Source organism: Brienomyrus brachyistius, chromosome 13 (assembly GCF_023856365.1).
Source record: "Brienomyrus brachyistius isolate T26 chromosome 13, BBRACH_0.4, whole genome shotgun sequence".
Lineage (NCBI taxonomy): Eukaryota > Metazoa > Chordata > Actinopteri > Osteoglossiformes > Mormyridae > Brienomyrus > Brienomyrus brachyistius.
In genome coordinates, this window is record NC_064545.1 from 12,336,319 (window position 1) to 12,357,482 (window position 21,164).

At 48.3% G+C, this 21,164-nt stretch overlaps 1 protein-coding gene across 1 annotated transcript in view; it reads right to left on the reverse strand.

Moving 5' to 3' along the window:
* ntrk3a (neurotrophic tyrosine kinase, receptor, type 3a) overlaps positions 1–21,164 on the reverse strand; it is a 152,947-nt gene that overhangs the window by 68,835 nt on the left and 62,948 nt on the right. The window contains 6 exon segments of the mRNA XM_048973025.1: positions 5,367–5,469; positions 6,558–6,608; positions 9,357–9,679; positions 14,144–14,285; positions 14,498–14,640; positions 14,732–14,886. Of these exon segments, the coding sequence (XP_048828982.1) occupies positions 5,367–5,469; positions 6,558–6,608; positions 9,357–9,679; positions 14,144–14,285; positions 14,498–14,640; positions 14,732–14,886 (917 nt within the window).

A 21,164-nucleotide genomic window follows, 5' to 3' on the forward strand; every position in this document is an offset into this window, starting at 1 on the left:
GGAGCCTTAACAAGCAGTACACATACAGTACTCCCAGAACATTAGGATGGAATACTGCCAAAACCTTAACAAACAACACAGATACAGTACTTCCAGAGTATTACAATCCAATACTGTCGGAGCATTAACAGTACAGATAAAGTACTTCCAGGGAATTAAGATGCAATGCCACCAAAGCCAGGACAAACAGTACAGATACAGTACTCTCAGACAGCTAACAACATAGATATTTTACTTCCTTAAAACTAAGATGCAGTATTGCCACTAACATGAGCAAATTACTTGGGTAAGCATTTACTTCTTCAGAAATCGAAGAGCATTAGGGTGAAAACAGTGTCCGTGGGGGCAATAACTGCATTCACGTGAAAGCGATCCCTCTCATCTGACAGCACTGGACCCGAGACATCAGCATTCAAACTAGTCTAAGCACACACCCAGGCTACACCTTGGTACTCACAAATGACACTCTCTGCACCAGCAGCTCGTGGCAGTCACATGTATGATGAGAGAGGGGGTTAGGATTTGCCTTTGGGACCCGTGTTAATCGACTTCCCTATGTGCCGGGTTCACCAGGTGCCTGACAGAGCCATTTTCTGCATAAGCAGGACATTAGAGGACAAGATGTGGAATGGAAAATCGAGACCTTTAATGCTGCTACTCCAGTGTTCCACAATCAAGCTCGACAGAACTCTGCCTACCCTTTAAACAATGTTTGTTTTTGTCATTCAAAATTTATAGGCCATGGAACTTACATCTTTTTTTTACTTTGGACTGATAATCTTAGAGGTGCGGCGTGAGTTTCTTGAAGGGAGCAGGGTCCCAGTGTGTCGGTGAAGCAGCGGAGCTGTGGACAAGCGTGATAGCCTGGCTTCGAAAATAATGAGGGGATTTAGATAAGCAGTGCTTTTCCATGGAAATCTGCTTCTCTGGGTAGAGACTAAAGCATCCCATGGCTCTGCAACGAAAAAAAATTTGCTATTTCATAATAATCATATAATGATAATAGGATTACGCAATGGGTTGAAGTCAGACATGACATAAAAGGGCTTTAGGTATCCAATGAGATTTCATTTAGATAGCGGGCCGATTCTTAAGACAAAAAAAAAACTGACTTTTATTCAATTTCCTTTCGGCAGAAAATCTGTAGCAGAAAACAGCAACGCCCCCCAGATGCCTAATGCAGTTATGTAGTCGCCTTCATCTTTTCTTCCATCATCCAAAAGGTCCCCTAGTCCTACATGTCCATTCGTCAACTTGTCACCAGTCGGATGTATCCATACCCGAGACGCAGAGATGACGCAGACGAGGACCCACCTGGCACTCGCTTAGTTCCCCACCCTCATGGCCTGGCTCGTCCCAAAACCACACAGATGTCAGCTGTCCCTCAGGACAGAAGCGATGGGTCTCCGATCTGGCCGAAGCCCCCAAGGATAAGAGAGCCATGGTGCTCACGAAGATTCGGTCCGGAGACCCTGTGCGCCTGATTGGACGAGGTGGCCCTACGGGCCCGTGCTCCACAATTGATCGCACGTTACCCCTCTGTCAATGAAACAAATGAGGCTGCTCAAGGCCCCACATCCCCATCCCACGTGCCTGCAGCCCGCAACCCTTGGAAAGGCTGTAATTATTAGCAAACACCCAAGTGAGGGAATGAATCAGACGTCGTCGTGGAGACAGCCACGCTACAGCCTGAGAGGTGAGTAAATCAGCGGAACGCGGCGGGAGTGGCTCACGGCGCCGTGGTACCGGCGCTAATTGGAATTCAAAAGTGCTAACGGGAAGAACGTTGCAGTTTTATTGGGATTGCTGGAGAACACACAGAGACCCGGAATGATTTAGGGGAGCAAAAATCCAATGCACCTCATCGGAGTTAATGGCTGCATCGACCACATCCCCCCACCCCCCCCCCCTCGGGTGGATGGTGGAGATAAACGAGACGGCTCGGCTGATTCACCATGCCGGTGGGGGGATGGACATTGAGGGGGGAGGGATACCAAGCACGCCACTGCTGTGTAATGTGTTTGGGTGTGGGAGCTTCTGTCTGTCGGATGAGCAGGTCAGCGCAGTTTTTGAGAAACCACCGCCCCCCCCCCCCCCGCCCTGAGAGTGTGCACTTGTTGGACCTGCATCCTGTCCTTCCTGTCCACTTTCTGCTGAAATCGCAACACCAAGGAGTCAAGTCCAGAAAATTGTAATAGCTGAAACGTTTGACCTGTGCTGTTATGGAAGCAGATTTTTACACAAAGAAAAATATACATGAAATCATTAAAAAAAAAAAGAAATGGAATTTCAAAATAGCAATGTATTAGTGCTAATCTGGTGAAGCAGAAGATAATTAGAGCATGGAATTTTCAAGAAATTTCCAGTGTAACAAAAGAAAATTAAACGTCATTGAAAGCTGTGCGGCAAATCAAAAAACAAAGAACATTCAGAAAAAGATAATCTGTGCATTCAGAACACATTTCCAGGTATGGAGGAAGGGTGCACAGTAGTACAGTTTTACGTCGTAATTATCCGAAAGAACAAAGTGGAGGACAGGCAAGGAGATTTTACACATCTCAAAGGAAAATGACTATGACACCTCCACCCACCTCATAGGCTCCTGAACCCCAGGAGCTGCATTACTTTAGGCGATAATGATCTCTGTGTTAGTCCTTCCGGGGAGTTTAACGCTGATGGAAGCAGGTAGTGGAATTGGCGGCAAGTAAGGTGGGTTTCTGTTCAGAAAGTGCCCTGAGATGCCGGAGATGTCTGGGCCGAGACTGACAGCATTAATGAAACGCAAAGCCAAACTCTTAATAGCCACTCGCACCCACTAGAGCTCACTGTGATCTCCCACTTGCCTAACGAGATCCACTAAATCCACCATATGAACCTACCAGAATGTAGAAGAGGCTTCTTGAATGCAATTCAACTGGTCTCCCAGAACCAGACCAGAAGAATAAAATAAAGTCTCACTACCTAACAGCACAGCTCCAAAAGGCCAAAAATTCTGGAATAAATATCAAACCCTGATGGGAGTAGTGAACTTTAATGCTCTGATTTTGGGTTTTTTCTTTTCGTGTCGTTTGTATAAGAATGTTCTCACATTGTTACACACAGAATTTTGCTACTGCAAGTAAACATCTGAGCCCATCTGTGGGAGCTCCCTGCAGGCTCTATCTGGCCACCTGTCACACACCAGTCAGCCTGCTTCCATGGCGATAGCCATGCACTGTGTGCAGAATTATTAGACAAATATGTATTTTGCTTGTATCCTGTCTTCCTACCAATAGTTTCAGTCCAGACAAATCCCCAACTGGACAGTGATTCACTATTCCGAATAATTAAGCAAAATATTATTACTATTGAAACCTTAGGACCTTACAGAGAATGGAAAAAACTAAATAGTGCAGTTTCTAACAGAGGGATGCAAAACAAAAAAAATTACCAAACCTTTATAACATGATCACCAAAGGATTTACTGTTTCATGGTCAACAGCCAAAATAGTAAGAAATGAGTAGTGAGAAGAAGACACAAATTAACTGGTACGTGTCAAATTAAAGGGGAGACTCTGAGAAACTCTTTAGCATCAAATGCCACCATTTTTCAAAGCTGCAATCTGAACAGAATCTCCGGTACTATTTGGTCCAGTGAGATATAGATTAGATTGGCTGGTGTTCAGGGCAGAGGAGGGCAGCTGGTGTGGTTTTCAGTGAGCTACAGGAAGGTGATTCTCAAAAAGAGACCTGCATGTTGGCTAGTGCTGCAGTGAGGCTATTCCCTGCATCCTCCACTCATCACCTCCGTCAGTAACACGCCATCCTGTGCCCCCCTGCTTTGAAGGTATAAGACAATGGCTGCTGACCCATGGGAAATCGGAGTGTGGGAGGAGGGCAGTGGTCCTACAAGTCCTCTCATTTTCATCACCACCTCCCCCCACCCCTAATCAGCACTTCCCAACAACACAACAGTATCGACTCAATCTGCTTTTAATTAACTTCATTAAAAGGCCTTTGGAGCTGCTGTCATAAGGGGGTGTTTTCTTTCCATTCTGGCGATGGTGAAGAAAAGAAGCACCCCGTGGGAACTGGAGCGAAATGGAGAAAGTCGATGAATGGGGCAGAGTGCCAACACAAAGAGAGGCAGGCGGCGCAGGGCGCAGCCGCTCATGTAGGAGACAGCGGGAGGCGCAAGGGGCCTTAAGCCCCGATAGCATCACGCACAGCAGCACCTTCAACTGTCCCACGGGTATGGGCAGGCGGCTGGGTGAGCTGGTGCCCCCCGCCTGCTGAAGGCACACCCTCCTGGGCAGTGTTGGAACTCACAATCACGCATCATGCTATTTCTGCACATCTTTCGTCTATAAACTAACAAGACTATAAATGATAACAAACCCCAAACAGGGCTTCAGCAAAAGAATATAAACCACTGATTTCCGTTTTCACTTTTGGCTCTGCAAAGGCTAGGAAGTCAATTAAAAAACACAATGATGTAGCAAAGGAAAAGATGACAGGATCACGCTCTTGAGCTCTTGACTGCTCAACTTCACTTTTCTGCTTTATCTGCTGTAACATTCGACCAGCAGCCTGACCCCTTTTCCTCAGCCGGGGTAGAGAGCGAGCATACCCTGTCTGCACATTGCTGGAATGTTCTGGGGATCCGCCGGGTTTCAGCCGGAACTGATAGCAGCGATTAAACGTTACGCGCGGAAGCGCGCTGCAGGACGGCTGCCAGGCGCTTGTGTTGCTGGCGGCCAGCAGCCCGAAGGAGCCCCCCGATCTCTCGCCGTGGCCAGACGAAGGACCCGCAGCGCTCACAGAATCACGCTATCAGATGGGGCTGAATACAGATGAGCCACTCTGGACGGGAACCAGCATCTCGAGCGGCAGAAGGATGAGCGCAGTCAGCCGTATTAATCCCTCCTTCCAATTCTCTGCTATGATTGACACCCCGCTGCCCTGCGCCTCTCAGATCGCATCTCCAGCACGCTGGCGTGGGGCAAGATCGCTGCCCGTCCCATGGGTCCCCCTCTACGTGACTCTGGCATCATTTCAAGCAGGCATAAAGAGAAGCGTTTCTGGGAAAATGCTACCCCAGAAAACAGCAAAACAAGAATGACCGGGAAAGAGTAGTAGCTCAGAACACAATCTTTAAGCGCTAACGACCCCACCTTTGCCTTACCCTGCACTTTGTTTTTCAGGCATAAGCCATCCTTCCTATCTTGAGCAGAGATTTGTTTGCTCAAGAAAGGCTAATTCAGATTAGCATCAGGCTAAAGGGCAGAATGGTCACAGCTGAGCTCTTCATACATCTCTACATCTGCCCCATTCAGTCGCATTAGGCACAGAGCTGAAATTCAGTGGGAAACGTAAACTTCACCTACCTTTCATGCCAAATTTGGAGTGTCGGCCATATTTGTTGATGAGGACGAAGAGAAGGACCAGAACCACACAGGTGAAGCCAGCGAGGCCAACCGCTATGGACACCTAGAGGCCAGGGAAAGAAGGGCCCTTTTAGCCAGCAGATCTCTGGGCGGAGAGAGGGACCACTCGCCTGGGCTCAGCTCGCAAGGCCGCACAGGTGCACGAGCAGCGACATGCTAAAAGTACCTGTGATGTACAGTGCTTCTGATAGCTTAGGCTCCCCATATACCAAATTCGCACCTACGGCCCACAAGACGGCCTTCCCACACTCCTCGGCCAGAATGGCACAGGCTAAGGTCACAGGTTATGTGGGGGGGCGGGGACACCAGGAAGGAGCTGGTGCTTAAAATACAAGGCCATGACCAGGAAAGGCAACTGCTTGGCTCATGCTTCCAGACATATGCCTCCACTGTGCTTTTACCAGTTTTGATATAAGCTTCTCATTCTGAGAACTTAGGAACATAAAATCTGCTCCAGGGCGGCATTTCATTGACAACTCTACCCAGAAGTCTCCTCCGTCAGTAAGCCGTGAATCAACATTTGTTTCTTCGCATGGATAATATTGTGGATAATGATGCAACCTTAGTAATAAAATTCAGCGGCTTTTTTAATGTTTCCCTCTTTTGGCTCTTGCCATATATTCATGAGTCGAGAGAGTTACACAGAAAGCCTTTTCATTAAGCCATGGAGGAGTGGACACGGCAGAGAAAGGTTTGAACATTTGCAAATCTGAGTTTGAAAGGCAGAGCGGAGCCCAAATCAGGCTTTCGTCACAAAACCAGGGAAAAAGAATCACTGCAGCGTCTGAATTCTATGTCTTTGTTTCCCTCATAAATTAAAACAAAAGACGCCCCAAATACCATTATTTCAGGCTGAAACTTTCATGTAATTAAGATCAGGGAGCAATAGAAAGGTTGCAGTCCCCAACCAAACACTTGCTTCACCATTAAAACCATAAAACGAGGCAATAATCTCTATATGGACAATTACTGCGCACACAGCTGGGTGAAATTACATTTTTAAGAGCCCGCTGAATGCAGAGGCCATAAGGGAGAGGACAGCAATTGGGTATTAGAAGGTGAATTAAAGCCCAAAAAGAGAGAGATAATGATGGAGAGTGAGGCAGAGAGGCCACCACCGTCCCAACTCACCCCGAACGTGCCCTCGTCCGGCCGGTGTGTGACGCTGGTCGGCGTGGGAGTCTCTGAAACAACATATCAGAAGAGAAGCCTCCTTTGAGCAGGGCAAAGAGCCTGCTAAACAGGACTGAGAATAGCTGTGCCAGCATGGGGAGCTGGTGGCATAGCAGAGGCTAAGTGTTAGCTAACAGGGAGTGATAATTACATCTGGTCGGGACACACGTTGTAAACATGCATGGACATGCACACATACAGAGATCAGCAGGAGGAATACTGAATCCATGCTCGGAAGCATGAAAGACATGGAGATCAGAGGGCAACTGCAGACTGACTAATGTGCCCCGAAGAGGATCAGTGACAGGGATGAGGTTGCAAGCACAGTGCGGCCTGGCCTGGTCCTGCCCGGCCCTGCTCTGCTCAACCCTGCCCTGCTTGATCCTTCCTTTGCCCTGCACGGTCCTGCTCTGCCCTGCCTTACCCTGCCCTGCTTGGCCCTTGCATTCCCTACCCTGCCCGGTACTTCCCCTCCCTGCCTGATCCTTCCCTGCCCTGTCTGGTCCTTCCCCGCCCTGCCTGATCCTTCCCTGCCCTGTCTGGTCCTTCCCCGCCCTGCCTGATCCTTCCCTGCCCTGTCTGGTCCTTCCCTGCCCTGCCTTATCCTTCTATGCTCTGTCTGGCCCTTTCCTGCCCTACCCTGCCCAGTCCTTCCCTGCTCGGTTTTTCCCTGCCCTGCCCTGTCCCGCCTGGCCCTGTACTACCTGGCCGAGCCCTGCCTCACTGTGCTCTGCCCTGCCTGGTCCTTCCCTGTCCTGCCCTGCCCGGCCCACCAATTCATTGCATCAACTCCTCAAGGAGCTGCAGCAGGCCTGGCTCTCTGATCTTTTTAAATTCCATGTCCTATGTCAGGTGTATTTTTCTTTTTCTTAGATACTTACTGTCCTGTATGTGTTCATTCCCAGCCTCTCCCACAGGCTTCTATTCCCCTCCCTTCCCAGTCTCTCCCACACGCATCCATTCCCAGTCTCTCCCACACGCATCCATTCCCAGTCTCTCCCACACGCTTCCATTCCCAGTCTCTCCCACACGCATCCATTCCCAGTCTCTCCCACACGCATCCATTCCCAGTCTCTCCCACACGCTTCCATTCCCAGTCTCTCCCACACGCATCCATTCCCAGTCTCTCCCACACGCTTCCATTCCCAGTCTCTCCCACACGCTTCCATTCCCAGTCTCTCCCACACGCTTCCATTCCCAGTCTCTCCCACACGCATCCATTCCCAGTCTCTACCACACGCTTCCATTCCCAGTTTCTCCCACATGCTTCCATTCCCAGTCTCTCCCACACGCATCCATTCCCAGTCTCTCCCACACGCATCCATTCCCAGTTTCTCCCACACGCTTCCATTCCCAGTCTCTCCCACACGCTTCCATTCCCAGTCTCTCCCACACGCATCCATTCCCAGTCTCTCCCACACGCTTCCATTCCCAGTCTCTCCCACACGCATCCATTCCCAGTCTCTCCCACACGCATCCATTCCCAGTCTCTCCCACACGCTTCCATTCCCAGTTTCTCCCACACGCTTCCATTCCCAGTCTCTCCCACACGCTTCCATTCCCAGTCTCTCCCACATGCTTCCATTCCCAGTCTGTCCTATACACATTCATCCTTTCTGTACATCACTTCTCTTCTGATAACAATCTAACTGTCTAAAAAGACCATGTATTAAAAATCACACAAGGCTCTAACAGATTCTTCTAGACCATTATCTAACAGGTCATTTTTGCCCACACATTCAGTTTTTACCCATTTATATAGCTGGAGAGGTCCAGGTCAAGTACCTTACTTGAGGGTCCATGAGCAGAGCGCCACTTACCATCTTGCACTGTGAGTGACTGTCTGATGGGCTTGTGCTAAGGGCTCGGCACAGTCCTGCTGCTTTGGCCCATAAGGCGGCTGTGGTCTGACACTAACTATAACCCTGACACTAATCCCACAATGCAACACAACATGAGGCTCTTAGATCTAATGGATTAACCAGTACTTCTTTCTCAGTTCTCTCTCAAAATTCACTTCTTTAGTATCTTGATTAAGAATATTCCCAAGCAGGCTTAAACTGAAGAAGAAAAAATGCTTTATTCAGACTTCATTTCACTCATCCTCGACCTTTAATCAGCACTCAGAGAGATCATGCCCAGCTGGACCACAGCCAATTAGATCGTCTTCCGCCTCACACAGATTCTGGAGTGACTTGCAGCCCATCTCACAGGTTGTACTTGCTCCTTGCTGAGTTGCACAAGAACCTTTTGATTCACCTTCTCTGGTTTCATAAATCTTGCCCATCTTCAGCCCTGCTTATGGATTGCAACTTGGATTTCACTATCCGTATTATCCTGGGCCCTGGGTGCCCCCCCCTCGTGCAGGTTTTTTCCTGGATCACTTGTGATCTGTTAATCATTAAACCACTAACCTGCACTTGGTTCCTCAACCTCCTCAGTAAACTTCTTTACCATATAATCCCTCTTATCATTACTATGCACGAGAAGATCAGTAAAGCTTACCTTCATAATCTGAAAATAAAGGGACAGAGAGACAGATTAAACATATTAAATGTGACCTCCAATGAAACGAACTCAGCATAAAACAGCATGATCCAGAAAAGTAAATACTTAGGTGGAGTTTAAATGAAACAAACTGCACATTTTCTCCTTAATGTTCTCTCGTAATCACTAATGTGTGTATATACCTGTTTTTCTGTGTTGCTGGCAGTTAGACAATGTGAATGTCACTTAGGTGTCATGACAGCTTTTTACGGTGATCTCACCGTAAGGCACTCCTCCCAGGAAGGGCGGGGTTAGGAAGTGCCCGTACACGGTCTTGGTGGCTGTGCCCAGGAAGTTGGTGGCCTCCAGGGTGTAGTTGCCGTTGTTGTGGTGTGTGGGGTCTTTGAAGGTCAGGCAGCCCTCCAGGTAGTCCTGGAAGATGTCCATCTCCGTCCGCACATAGTCGCTCTGCGAGATCTCTTTGCCCTTGTAGAGCCAGCGCAAGGTGGGGTGGGGGAAGCCACGCACCGTGAATTCGATGCAGGTGTCGTGTCGCCGCTCGGGTTCGTCCAGCTTCAGGATGGTGGGAGGGACTGCCAGGGGGAGGACAATGAGTGTCAGCAGTGGTTATCTCGCAACAGGCACAATGGCATTTGTGCGGAAGCAGAAATCAACAAAAAAAAAATGTCTACTGGTCCGAGCATTTAATTACCCAGAATGTTGAAATGCTTACTGCAATAATAGTTTCCTGTTCGCACTTTCAAAAAGCACCTTCAGATTTTACGTTTATTCTTTTTAGTCCTTCCCTTACTTTTACCTCACCAATCAAACTGGTCCTCCGGACCCATGGAGGTTGAAATAATTACATCAAACATTTGGAGTCCTATTCCAGCCTAGTCCAGACACATTATGCTTCGAAACAGTGACCATGTGTACAGAAAGCTGACATCTTCCAGACAGCAAACAGACACGAGGACACAGAGACGCAAGGATGCAGGGGATGCTTTCGCTGGTACCCATGGGATGAGAGTGGCAAGCAAACCTCGCAATTTACACAACAGATTATTCTCTCCAGCTAGCGAGATGTAAACCTATGAGAGGGTAATCTTTCTAACTCACAACAAACTGACTTTATAGCCTCAGACTTTTATTTACAGGTTTTCAGATGGGCTACTACACCCCCCAAAACATCCACACCCCCAGTGATACCCTCAAAATGCGTAAGAGTGACTGCTGACCTTCTCTAGCAGCAAGCGAAGCTCTAAGTTTGTGGCAGGAGCAAATGAGCACACAGAGACATCAGGCTCCTCCGAATTGCACTGGGAAAGTCCATCTCGACTAAATCACACTAGAAGCAGATGTATCACTCTGCTACTCAGGACACTTAATTCAACTTTGATGACTTAAGAGGTGCAAAAACTGAGCAGTAAACCAATTTTCACCCAGTTTTACATCCATAATGACCACTAGAGGAAAATATGCCGATTAATCCCTACATAGCAGAATGTATTTCATTTGCTCTTATATTTCAACATATTAATGTCAGATTTTTATGTTATTGGAATTCAATGAAGCACTCATGCAAAATGATGTCTTTCAGTCATTCTGCTTTGTAATCTGTAAAAAAAATAGACAATTCACTTCACTCTGCACTCATTTTCAAAGCCACGCCTCTCTTCCACACTAAGTAGGCATAAGGTTAATCTATTATGCTCATGCATTTACATAAAGTAATTAAACACCTCAGTGAATTAGATGGTAGCCAGTCACACAGAAAAGGGAGAGATCATTTCACATGTGTGCATCTACAGCACCCGGGAATGTTGTTTACATACATGCACATTCCTGACAGGATCCGGCACAGGTGCCACTAAGAGAGGATCTATGGTTCAATTGGCAGGGAGTTGTCAGTGGCTGCAGCCGATTCTTATTTACCTACAATCAGAAGTGAACAGTTTGGGTCCAGAAAGTAAAAATTCAGGGCAAGATTTAGCTTCAACCAATCAGTTGAGTACTCTGTGACTGTCGCTCTTCATACTCAACTGATTGGCTGAAACAAAATCTTGGTCTGGATTTTTTTTTTCTGGACGTGAACTTTCCACCTCTGCCTACAATATATCCGCTGTGTATTTGTTTCATTTGCAAGTGCACTATGGACAGCAGTGCTGCGATGACAATGTCACTAATAGATCCTGCACAAGCTTCCTTCATCCATTACCATTGCATTTATTTGGCAGATTTTGTCCAAAGTGATGCACAAGTAAGGATCCACCTGGAGCAGTTATGCTTAAGGGTCTTGCTCAATGCCCTAATTGTGACATGATTATTACAGATTATACAACAGGACGTGAACCAGCAACCTTCAAATCGTAACCCACAGAGCCACACAGCAGCCATCTCCACTCAGGGATGAAAACTCATCAGCCCTCGGCGTAAAGCTAAGCGGACGCACTCTGTGTGTTATCAGGATTACCGGAGGAGCCTACACCCCTTCCTGCAGCTTCGTGTCTGCCTGAAATTTCCTGAAGCCTAGGGATACCGTCTTTGGTGAAACGAAAAAGAGGACATGTCCAGGGATCAGAATATTAATGAATTTTTGCGTTCACTAACCAATCAGATAGTGCTTCTCTCATGTATTGTAATGAGTTTCCCATTCATTGGCCAACCAGGTAACGCTGCTGAATATTACAGAGTTTTCCCTAAACAACCTGTAAAACAAAAATCCGTGTCCGGGGACAAAGTTAACTCTCATTGTATAATCTACAAACAAATTACACAGTCTTTTTCAAGCATTTTTACGAGCCATTTTCAGCAAAAGTTACAAATTGATAAGCTAAAGTTTATTTAAACTTCAAGCAAACAATGTCGTTCACTGTTTCTACGAAAACAAAAATAAAGTGTCAAAGTGCCAGTGTTTTCCGGAAATTGATGCCACTTGTGAGCAGTATGACACGTAGGGATGCGCATATCGTTTATCGAGCCTTGCAATCACTGTGTGATGATACTGAGTGGCTGCCGTATATTGAAAATTGGTGCCTTTTCCTTCACTTGTTACTGTGACTTGCAACACTGGGTCATACAGGTTGCAGAGCTAAACCTATACAAACCGCTGATTTTTAAAATATTGCCTGGACGCCCGGACCCAAAAAGAGGACATGTCCCAATCACAGACACAGGCTAACACCATCTCCATGCCTGCTGGAGTCGTAATTGTCATTGTAGTACCACACAGCGTCAATATATAGTGGATACGGGGAGTATTACATTTCACTTCTGTTGGACGACACAGTTCTCCATAAATATAAAGATCTCGAGAGCGATTGCACTTGTATTATGCTGTAATTTTATCCAATCGACAGCAGAGCTGCAGACTAATGACTGTGTATTTGATAGTCCCTTAAACACTGTCTAACATTCACGTCACGCGACCCCACAGCAACATCATAACACAGCAACGTGTCACATATGCTTTAGTTTTCATATTTCATAAACTCATTAATCAGGTTTCATTTTATCATGTCACCCACTGGACTGTTGCCACCGCTTTGATCTTTTAGGTCTCTTTTCACAGGATTCATCTCCTTGCGAGGCTTTGACGCGTCACACGTAACCTCAAATGATCTGACAAAAAAAACTGTGTCAGTCTAACATGTTATTTTCCCGATAAGGCCTTTCAGGAAGTGCTCTTACACACAGGCTAAGCTCCAGCAGGAGGCCTCCACATATTTGATTCGTGGATCTTGAGCACTTTAAAGGTGTTTCTGACGAAGGAGGCGTAATTAAGGATTTTGGTTGCATAGAAACGAGACCTACTGAGGTTATCTTATGGAGGGGGGGGGGCATGTTAAAATAAAACCAGTAAAACCATTAGAATTACAGCTGACTAAAAGTACTGAGGTACTACTTCATGTGGTCAATAATAAACTCAAGATTTACAATCTGACTGGAGTAATGACAAATTAAACTACGGACAAACGACAGCAACCATGTACCTTCAGAGTGTATTATTTTTCCTTTTATAATGATCAAATTAAATTAATAACGCACAAAAGAAGCCCACATTTCCTCCATGAATGTATACTGTCAGGCTAGTTAGAACACAGGCTGGTACGAGCCGCAGCGACATGCACGCGCAGCATTATGCCAAAGCAGTGCAGCCACATCCCCACTGCCCCCCCGCGCAGCGGCGCCTTCCTGCCTGTGGGCTGTGGCTCTCACTCCTGGGAGAAGGCCTCCCTTATTAGTGACTTCACTCCGTCTTCTTCCATTAGATGCATGCCTTGACCTATTTAATAAACCAATCAAGTTGTTCCTGCCATTTGAACAAAAAAAAAACCCTCCATCAGCAAAATGGTACCATTGTCACATACAGCAGATGGTAACCTAAGAAGCGAGGCGCGAAGAAGCCACACCCAGATAAATGGTGATTGTTTTGCAGCGTCCGCATGTACCGGTCCTCACAGGATCAACCCTGCGTACTGAGCCAAAGCAGACTGCCCTAATCAGCACGCTGCTACTTATCTACTATCAGGATATCTGGTGGACTGTTGCAGGCAGCACAGCGCACATGGGGCACCCAGAATGCCAGCATGATCATCTGTAAAGCATGAAGTCAGATCTGGATGTCATGTATGGAGATGCTGCATCAATAGCATTGCAGCTCGGCAGGTGGACATGAGACCAGACATCAGCAGTCAGCACTTACATCTGAGGGAACCGCCCGCTACAGCTCACAAGCGTGCAGTACGTGGCGTGCGCCGCGAGAACACTACCCCCCACTCCGACTCCAGCTGTACGTGACGCCCCGCTGTAAACGTGTGAACACGCTGGGTGGTATATGCTTGTGCTTCTGCGAGCTCCAAATTTGGAATCAGTTTTCACATCTCCTGGCTGCAGCATATATGAAGGGAGGGTGTGTTCATATGGACTCAGAGGTGCCGGCCTGTTAATTAGCTGAGTCAATACGGGTACCTCTTTTTCAGCCGCGTTAACCTTTGAGGAGAGCTGGCCAGTGATTGCCCTTTAAGACAGTTTCCAGGAGTTTCCCGTGGACCTACACTGCACGGCCAGCTGCACCGAGGCGTTGGTCATCCCCACCACGTTCTCCGCGATGCACGTCAGCATGAAACTGTTGTCATCCCGGCTGACATTCACCAGAGTCAGGTTGATGGAGTGCACGTTGGGCAAATAGACGAACGACTGCAGAGACAGGGAAGCAGGATCACAGGTTAGCGGCCAATCAGGCAGCCAGAACATTTGCATGCAAATATTTACATTTATCACACAAACGAACCTTCTGCATCATCCTAGTCCATTGAGAATGCACATTAGGTACATTAGATTCATCCATACAGAGCCGGGGTCGGCTTCAGACATAGTACTGGATCACAGACCCCCTGGTGCAGACTCACCTGATGTGTGTTTATGGAGTGCAGCTCCCTGACCATCCAGTCCACCTCTGGCAGAGGTGCACCCGAGCCATTACAGGTGAATGTCACGTTGTCCCCCTCAATCACAGTCAGGTTGCTGTGAGTCATGCTAATTTCAGGCAAGTCTGGGTGGAAACATCAAGCGAGAGAAGGGCAGATCTCAGGACCTGAGTAAGGTGGAGCAGGCAGACCATGGCGGCAGCGGTGGCCTCCTACCACACTGGGAGATGTTCATGAGCTGCAGAGGGGTCTTCGAGCCACCGCTGTTGCAGTAGAGGTGCTGATTCTGCAAGCCGGCCTCCCCCCTCTGTTGCCACAGCTGGATCCAGCGGATGGTGCAGCCACAGTCAAACACCACCTCCTCCAGTCGCCTGGTGCACAAAACACCAGAATGCTTTAACAAAACGGGCCTGTTGTCATGCGAAGCGCCCCCAGCATCGCCCTCTTTTTGCCCGGAGCCCTGTGGGCATCGCCCTCTTTGTGCCCATACCCCCATGGGCATCGCCCTCTTTGTGCCCGGAGCCCTGTGGGCATCACCCTCATTGCGCCCGGAGCCCTGTGAGCATCGTCCTGTCATGCCTGGATTTGCCCTCATCATGCCCTGAACCCCATGGACACCACCCTCATTATACCCATGGTGTTGCCCTGCCCACACTGACAAGCCTGTACTGAGTGGATGGAAGGAGAGAGGGATGGATGGATGGATGGATGGATGGATGGATGGATGGATGGAGCAATGGTCAAAGGTGAAAGATTTGATCAGGCAGCAGAACCTGGTTGGTTAGTAAGAGGAAACGCAGGAATCTGGCTACACACGGTGTATGGCAAACGGCCTCCAGAATGACATGTGGGAGGGGCCACAGCCACCTCGATATCCCCTCCAGACCAAGATCCACACCTTCATCTACATGTGTGGTAGAGTCTGAGCAACCAATGTGTGAGTTAAAGGGATCGGGGCTTGGTCGGCCCAGACACTCCATAACATGAACAGATGAATGAATTAACTAGTAAATTAATAACTAAATCAATAACATATCTATTGAAATGAGTGTCATTGTTTAAACACAAATCTGGCTGTATTGCAATAAGCCTAAAATGCAGATGAGCCACATATGTCATGGAATATGTGCGGGCAGGCTGCTGCAGAAGGGGTCCCGTCCCTTTAAGGCTGAATTTGCATGGGGTTAGGAATGCAGCAGTGTGACCAGGGAGCACTCGGTCAGAAGCGAAGGGCCGCCCTCTGCTGAGCCTCAGCCGCGCTTTATGCCAGTAAATGGCTTATGCTCCATGCCAGACGGGCGTCCTGTGGAGTAATAGAGCACATTACCAGACAAACAACTGAACAAGCCCGTTTGGAAACGTGAAGGATACTGTTAAGTTCAGGTGCTGGCCCTTCCCACAGTCCTGGGGGCTTTTTTCATTTGTCTGCTATCGCGCTGCATTGTACAGTGAATCGTTTTCAGATGCCGTTCTGATAACAGGCAGTGGGGGGTGGGGGGGGGGGGATTAGTCATCACCACTAATCTGACAGACAGACTCCCATTTTCACACTCTGATGTTTTTATTGTCCACTATATAAGCTTGGCTCCATCTCCACCTGGCCCACGCCGGGAAATCAATCAGAACGTTCCATTCCCATTCCAAGCTCAGGACAAACAGAAGAACACAGAGCTTTCAGGATGGAGGGACTATTTCCGGAGCCTGGGGGGGCTGGGCAGACAGCACATGGGTGACTGCCCGCACTAATGATCCCAGAGAGAGGGCTGGGCCAAGCTGAATCTCAGGGGCCAGCATCACCAGGAAAAGTCCCCCCAAGGAAACGATGCTTCACGGCGCTGGGTTCCACCCTGGTGTTCCACAAGTAGGAAAGACTGCTTACTGATCTGTTCATTCGTCAGGGAACCGGTGGCCTTCCCCGTCTGCAAGACTCAGCCAAAGATACAGACAATGAATCCATAAGGAATCGGCTCCACAGCAAAGGAGAGACTGGGATTAGGCAGGCTTTGCATGTGTAGGGGAAGACAGCCACCCTGCTTCTGTCCTGTTACCCACACCTCCTTCAGAACATGGACATCCACAGAGAGGGAAAGCAAATCCAGATAAACACGAGAGGGAAACCAGAACAGTCAAAGGGATTTGAAAACATGGATACCTGTGTCAAACACAGCAGGCTCAATGTAAATCGGAGGTAAAACTGTCATCTGGAAAGATGACGACAGCCCGTGTTGTGAACATAAGAAGAAACATGCAGAATATACATATTACATCCTTTACCTGGAAAACTATAACCAATATATGTTCGAATCTGTTTATTTAGCAGAGGTGCATATCTGGAGGGTGGAAAAGGCATCCCAAGAACTTCAAACATGGGACCTTTTTGAAGGCTTCAGACAGCAACCATGTCCTGATGTGAGGGATGTGAGCAGACGTGCTCTAATAGCAGCATGTAAGGAGGGGCGGGGCCATGCCACACCACGGCCTGTGTCATCTTGACGGCCAGGAGGTCGCAGTGATTCAGAGAAGCTGGAAGGTAGCTACCGTGCTCTGCTCTCTTTGAGCAATGAGCTGATGAGCGTCCTGGCTGGGCCAGGTAGGCCGGGGCACGCGAGCTGCCTGAAGGGTACAGGCCGGCCCAAACGGGCCACAGGGATGGCAATAAAGACTCCATGTGGGAGGCAGAGGGCTGACCTTCATGACCTTCCCCAGGATGGCATCAGTGGCCAGAGCTTGTGCCCATTCTTGGTGGGGAACCAAGCAGAACACCTAAGGAACACCGCAGGTGGGGCAGGGGGGACAATGGCTGGCAGGACAGGACACAGTTTTACATGTATAAAACTCAAAGGAGACTGAAAAACCAATGCACTGGCAGACATGCGCTTCAGTATATGAACTCTATGCTGAGGAGAGAAGCGGACTGACAGTGAAAGTGCCCTGACCCTGGGGGTTGCACTGCCCCAAGCCTACATCCTAACTCTAATCCCCAGCCTTAAACCGGACCACCCTCTCACCTGTGCTTGTCAGCTGTATCCTGCGTAATCTTGGATTCCTCCGTCTTGCATTTCTTGTCCCAATGTGCAGCCGACACAGTATTTCTGTGTGTTACTCATGTCTGTGTGCTAATTTGCTTTTTGATTGAGTTGTAATCATGAGCCGTGTTCTGCTCATAAAAGGCAATTAAACTAGACCAATTGTTTGAAAAAGCAGGATCCTCATAAGTATGTAAATGAATACTGCTCCAAATATTCATAAACCCCCAAAAATAAAGCACATTTGTTTGACTCACTGTAAGGAAACTCTTCATTAATGAGGCAACCTCATCGAAGATGCCTGTTCCCCTCCCCACTACACGCACCTCCTATGTAGCCCGAGTCCCTGGTTCTAATGGCCCCTGTTGAGCAAGTCTGTTACATTTCCCTTAGTTTGATCCGATTTACTTTTCAGCTCATCTCACGTATGGAGAAAGCCTCCCCTTGTGAGGGACGCCAGGGCAGGGTCTGGCCACCGGGGCAGGTAGGACATGGCAGTAACAGTTCCCATGAGCCCCTCATTAACAGCACCTCACACACACACATCAAGTTTGAAAGCAGTCGGTTTTGTTTGATGAGTGAATGCAGTGTCAAACTCATTAACAAATGATTCATATGAAACAATCGGTTTGACTGGGTCATACTGTGACCTCACACCTGCAGAGCTGGGGGTTCGAATGTAGCCCTCGGGGGGAAGGTCGCACGGTCTCCCTGTGCTGTGTGGCTCTCCTCCAGGTGTTTTAAGAGCCACTAAGACAGCTGTTTAGCAGATAACAAGGCTGGAGATCAGAACTGCTGACCAGTGCCTGACCTCAGCTATTCTAGTCCCCATGACTGCTTCAGAATCGACACCCAGAATCCCGAGTTGATTCCCAGCCCCGCCGAAGCCCATTTTGGCTACACCGTGCAGCAACACGAGGACAGTAGTGGTAAGAGCGCCCCCGCATGGCAGTAGCGAACCAGCCCTTTTTCAGGGCCCTTTCCCATGGACGGGACTGCGCTGACCATACGCTCGTCCTACTGCACATGTGCATTTATTTGGCAGATGCTTAATATGTGTGTTTGTGTGTGTGTGCATGCCCTGCTCCCAGAAGGCAGTATCCCATCCTGAGTGTGCCCTGGGATAAGCTTCTGACCCAATACCGGAGAAGCGGCTGTACAGAACGGGTGGATGATCGTGAGCAGGAGGGCTGCATGTTGGCTTGGTATGCAGATCTCCAGAGCCTATGTCTTTTACAGCTGATCCTTGAACCCGCTCGCGAGTGATGAATGATTTAATTTCATGTTTCCATTGATGCACATCATTGTTCTAGGCCTGTAATTAAGAAGCTTATCAATTCAGATTCCATTCTGTGACTAATGACTTTAACTTGCAAGGCTCTGGTATCTCCCCTGCATCTCATTACCCTGCCTCTGTAATGGATCCTATTTGCCCCCCCCCCCCCCCACCCCCCACCCCTCGGCCTCAGTACTCGCTTTTTCTGCTCAGACTCCTGACGTTACTTCCCATTCCACCTGTTTTTATTGGTTGTTCCAGTCTCAGGCATGTCACCTCCTCTCTGCTCGCAAACGTAATAAACTCGAGACGAGCAGTTAAGTTATATAATTAATATGGGAAGCACAGCGTTTAGCCTTGTCCCAGCATCTGCTGAGTGGATGGAAATCGATCTGGGTCTGAATTTCCTCCACCCTCCAGCATCTTCAGCCCATGTTCCTGCAAGCGCAGCACCCCGCATATTCTCCTGCTAACCAAGTGAAATCGAGTCAGTGCTCTGACCATTCTCCCAGCACCAGTCTTGACTGATCTCATGGTGAGCTCATTCCGGAGTTTACATAGCAGAATAGGTGACGAAACAAAGGCAATTAATACCCTTATGAGTTATGACATTATGACCACCCTCATGTGAAGTCTGTATGGGGTTACATAGTCGTGGCTTGGACTTGTCAGTCCAATGCACTGCCCAGATGCTGGCGGTACCAATGACGCCGCAGAAAATGGTATTCATCGGACCAGGCGCCCTTTTATCATGGCTCCAAGGTCCAGGGCCGAAGCTTGGGGTCAGCATGGGCGCTCTGAATGGACTGCAGCTCCGTAGCCCCATACGCAGCAGGGCTCGATTACAACATGCGCCGTGACACATCACTCCTGTTATCACCATCAAAATGATCTACCATTGTGCCACAGAGGTCCTTGCATTGGCTTGTAGCAGATAGGACAGCCTTCAATCACATCCTGTATCAAAAACTCCTGGCTACCCAACACTCTGTCGGCGGTTCATGGTTTTTCCCTCCGCAGACCACTCTCAATAGGCACCCACCGTGGCAGACAGGGAGCTCTCCAGGAGTCTTGCTCTGGCCCATGTCAAAGTCACTCAGATCTTCATTCCCGCCCATTTATTCTGCCTTCAACATGTCATCTACAAGTACCGTATGGTAACCATATGGGGTTGGTCATACCGTTTTGGCTCACTGGTTTGTGTGAAGTGAGGAGCATGTCAGTTCCTGTGCCTCTGTGGTGAGTGACCTCATATCGCATCCTTCCTGAGAGGCTAAAGCTGATTGTCCGTTTACAGTCCTCTGTTCAGATATCCTGCACAGATCAGCTGCAGGGCACTCTGTGCATCACCGAGCCCAGTCCCAGGGCCGCACATCCGGCTGACCAGACATCGTAAGTGCCGTGCCCGTGTTTATAACACGCCATTTGGTATCAGTCCACCCGACTCACACTACAGTATGACAAAAACAAGACCCGCTCACTCCATATGAAGGCATAACCTTTTCATTGCAAGCATATTTATCTCACTAAGAGAGGCTAAATATTGCTTATTATGCAAACAAACAAGTTAGAAAAAAGCTCCCAGAAAGCAAGCGATGATTCATCCTCTTCATAAGTTGAGCACTAACTAGCAGCTTGTAAAATGAGGTAGACTGAAAATCCCGAAAATGACAATGGTAAGAGTCTCACAGCAGCTGCCGTGAGGCAGCAGAGGGTCGACGCTCCTGCGGCGGAATCCACATGAACTGAAAAACGTCTCCGAACTGCCAGTAGTTGGAAAATCAGTGCTATTCACTTTCCAGATTCGCTCCTTATTCCAGCGCCAGCAAGGGGCTTTAAAGAGGTGAGGTCAGCCTCTATAAGGCTTGGCATTAAAGTGCTTCTTTAATGAATTCGGCACAAGCAACGGCCCTCATGACGTCTCATTTGGGCACAGGCTGGGCTGACAGCACCTCCTCAAAGCACAGGAGCAAATCAGCTGAAGCCATTTTCCCCTCACCTCAGCCTCCTTGTTTATGCACACAGCTGTTCATATAATAGTTTATACAAATAGCCGTGCTAATTATCTGTCTTAATATAGCACTGGGGCCACGCACCTCTGCTATCACACTCTTCTCGCTAAGAGGCGGTTGACTTATTTTTAAGCTTGATCTTCCCAGTTGTGAGACATTTTTGCAGAAATTTCTCCTGCCGTGAGGGAGATACTAGAGCGGCAGTATTACAGGCGTAATGTCTCTGTCAACAGGAATCCATTTAGCAGCATCTCCAGACTCACGTCATGTCGCATAACATTACCTTAAGATCATATTCAGGAATGAGCAGATGAACAAGGCGGCTGCAGGTGGAG